Genomic DNA, 3,746 nt, shown 5'->3' with positions numbered 1-3,746 from the left:
ACAGTTTGTTACTGTTCAGTTCTCAGTGAGAAGAGACTCACCGACAGACGGTAAGATTTACCTTCATTACAAAGCTGTGACTTCAACTGAGGACAGTTACAGGTAGAACTACTACAGTACTGCAGTACTAATATACTGAAGTACTTCTACCTGCTGCTGACTGAAAAAATCACTCAAAGTAAAAGTAACTGAGGTAACTTTATGCAGCAGGAAACTACTGACTTCCTGTCTGCTGTGTTTTCAGCTTCACTCAGAGACAAAATGTCTTCCAGATTAGAGGAGGATCTCTGCTGTCCGGTCTGTCATGAAGTCTTTAGAGATCCTGTTGTTCTGTCATGTAGCCACAGCTTCTGTAAAGACTGTCTGAAGAGCTGGTGGACAGAGAAACCAACTCAGGAGTGTCCAGTTTGTAAGAGAAGATCTTCAAGGTCAGATCCACCTTGTAACCGGGATTTAAAGAATGCGTGTGAGTCCTTCTTACTGCAGAGAGATCAGAGAGCTTCAGAGACTCTCTGCAGTCTGCACTCTGAGAAACTCAAACTCTTCTGTCTGGACCATCAGCAGCCAGTGTGTCACGTCTGCAGAGATTCAGAGAAACACAGCGACCACAGATTCAGACCCATCGATGAAGCTGCTCAACAACACAAGAAGAACCTTCAGGAAACTCTGGAGCCCTTAAAGGAGAAGTTAAAGGTTTTTGAAGAAGTTAAAGTGAAGTCTGATCAAACAGCAGAACACATGAAGGTCCAGGCCCGACGCACAGAGAGGCTGATTAAGGAGCAGTTTAAGAAGCTTCACCAGTTTCTAGAGGAGGAAGAGGAGGCCAGGATGGCTGCACTGAGGGAGGAAGAGGAGCAGAAGAGTCAGATGATGAAGGAGAAGATGGAGGCTCTGAGCAGAGAGATAGCAGCTCTTTCAGACACAGTCAGAGACACAGAGGACGAGCTGAGAGCTGAAGACGTCTCATTCCTGAACAACTACAAGGCTGCAGTGGAAAGAGTCCAGCAGCGCCCCCTGCTGGAGGATCCACAGCTGCTCTCAGGAGCTCTGATAGACGAGGCCAAACACCTGGGCAACCTGACCTACAACATCTGGAACAAGATGAAGAACATGGTCTCCTACACTCCTGTGATTCTGGACCCAAACACTGCTCATCCAAGACTCATCCTGTCTGAAGATCTGACCATTGTGAGAGAAGGAGAGAGACAGCAGCTTCCTGATAATCCAGAGAGGATTGATAAATACTGGTCTGTTCTGGGCTCTGAGGGATTTAACTCAGGGACTCACAGCTGGGAAGTTGAGGTAGGAGACAGTACATTCTGGTTACTTGGTGTGTTAGAAGAGTCTGTCCAGAGGAAGGAAGACATAGAGTCTGATTTATGGACAATATGGTTCAATGAAGGTAAATACTTAATAAAGTCACCATTAGCTCCAGACACTGTTCTCAAAGTGCAGAAGATGCTCAAGAGGATCAGAGTGAATCTGGACTGGAACAGAGGTAAGCTGTCGTTCTCTGATCTTGATACTAACACACACATACACACCTTCACACACACTTTCACTGAAAGGATGTTTCCATTCATTAACACTGATGATAAAGTGAAGATCTCACCACTGAAGGTCCGTGTAACAGTGAAACAGAGCAGTAAGAGATGAAGAGGATGATCATATTTACGATGTTGTTTATTCCTTAAAAGGGAAAAGTCCCTGAATTGAACCTGTTAAGCTGAACCTGTCCTCCTGGTGTCTCATTACTTAAGACATGTTGAGTTTTCTTTCACTTCTTGTTTCCATTTTATTTTTGTTTTTAATTAGTTCAACAATTTGCTTTTTGTTTCTATTGTAAACCTTTTCATATGTAAAAATCTTTCACTTAGTTTCTGATCTTTATGTTTTTGTTCTTTTATTATTTTTCTAAACTGTTTGATTTTAAATTGTTAATTTTTCACGTATAAAAATACGTCATCTGCAGCTCTCTGTATGCTGTCTTTGTCTTTGACGGCAGCGTTTTGGGATTTTGTTAAAAATGATTGAATCATCTATCGGCTAAATCTGTAATTCATAGAGAAACATAAATCATTATATTACAGTATAAAATGACACATTTGTTCATTTTAGTTTGTTAAATTGTTTTAAACTTAGTGTCAATGATTGAATGATTAAACAATTATATTTCTTTGTCTTTGAAGTGTAAACACATCTTTTTAAATAAACGTGTAAAACCTTTCATTGGTATTTGTTGTTATTAGAGGATAGTATTTGTCTTCTTTTCATATTTCATCTCATTTATTTGTCTCCTGCTTCAATGTTTAACTCATATTTTTAACAAATACAAATAAGCAGCAGAAGCAGCCAACACAGAGCTCTGGAACGACAATATTAATATTATCACTACTTGCGTTTACAGATGAGTAAAATAAATGTAGCAGGTAGTTAACTTCAGTAACAATGAGAGCGGACATGTTGGATTCTTCAAGTCTCTGCATGTTGAGTTTCAGCTTCATCTTTGATGTTACATTAAAACACGCTGAACACACTCCTGCGCGCCCTTATTAAAACCACACACACACACACACACACACACACACACACACACACACACACACACACACACACACACACACACTCTGCAGCTTCCTCCTGCAGGAACACACACAGACAGACGGAGCAGGAAACAGGTTGGTTCATGTACCCGAGTCAGACGTGTTAGCCTGTTAGCTTGTTAGCGTGTTAGCCTGTTAGCGTGTTAGCCTGTGGATATTATTGCAGTTTGTTGAGACTCGTTTGACAGTTTGGTTGATGGATGTTCACACATACAGACACACAGTAGTATTCAGTATGCAGCCACACATGCATCGGCTTCACTTTCCAAAACTGGAAGTAACCGCCTGGTCCAAACAGACACAAGTCTGTATCAGAGTTGTATAACGTGACGCTATGGAGTTTTAAGTGTATTCTCTAAATTTGCATATATGCTAAAAGTAAAGGGAGTCATTTTGAACGTCACAGCTACCGTCTTGATTTTGTCTGCGGTGGATGTCGGCCTTTAAAAACCCACAATCAGACGTGGCCTCTGCCTCCCACCCTGCTCTCCGACTTGTTCGGCGCACCGGCGCTGCCTCCATCTTCATTTTCAAGGATTTCGTTCAGGTCGGAACCCTGTCGCTGTAACCTTCAGGCTTTGTGTGTGTGTGTGTGTGTGTGTGTGTGTGTGTGTGTGTGTGTGCTGTCACAGAAACACTTAATGAACAGCAGGCCTGACCTCCTGCTCACGACAGAAATGTAAAATAAATGTGAGACCTTGGCATTTCCGAAGAAAATGTTAACACATTCTCTCTCCTTTACGTCGTCCCGTCAGCCATTTTGCACTTTGACTTATGTTTTCTTTTTCTTTACATAATTTGTTCACTGTGTGTTTGTGAGAGGACATGAATACAGAATATGTATGCACTCTAGGCTCTGTGTGTGTGTGTGTGTGTGTATAGCCTCCGAACTCCCCATGCTGTAGCAGTCAAACGCCGGCCGATATATCTGCAGTGACAGCCCTTAAACAACAGGCGAGGGAGATAAGTGAGGTCGGCGTGAAATATGATTAAAGCACAGCCTTCGTCTTCGCCTTTGATTTAAAAGGAGCATGGCACAAACAACTCATCTCTTCCACCCACACACACACACACACACACACACACACAGGAAACACAAAGTCAGCCACAAAGCATGTTAAAAAAAAAAAAAAAAAAAAAAAG

At 42.0% G+C, this 3,746-nt stretch overlaps 1 protein-coding gene across 1 annotated transcript; it reads left to right on the top strand.

Annotated features, from left to right (window-relative positions):
- On the top strand, positions 1-2,141 carry LOC137880663 (nuclear factor 7, brain-like). The gene is made up of 2 exons (XM_068722157.1): positions 1-50; positions 245-2,141. The coding sequence occupies exon 2, from the start codon at positions 262-264 to the stop codon at positions 1,654-1,656; it is 1,395 nt and encodes a 464-aa protein (XP_068578258.1). The 5' UTR covers positions 1-50; positions 245-261; the 3' UTR covers positions 1,657-2,141.
- Positions 2,142-3,746: the final 1,605 nt, after the last annotated feature.

This window comes from Cebidichthys violaceus, unplaced genomic scaffold (genome assembly GCF_023349555.1).
Source record: "Cebidichthys violaceus isolate CVI_PGR_0920_01 unplaced genomic scaffold, fCebVio1.0.p SCAF_29, whole genome shotgun sequence".
Classification (NCBI taxonomy): Eukaryota; Metazoa; Chordata; class Actinopteri; order Perciformes; family Stichaeidae; genus Cebidichthys; species Cebidichthys violaceus.
This window is presented reverse-complemented; position numbering and strand designations above follow the sequence as displayed.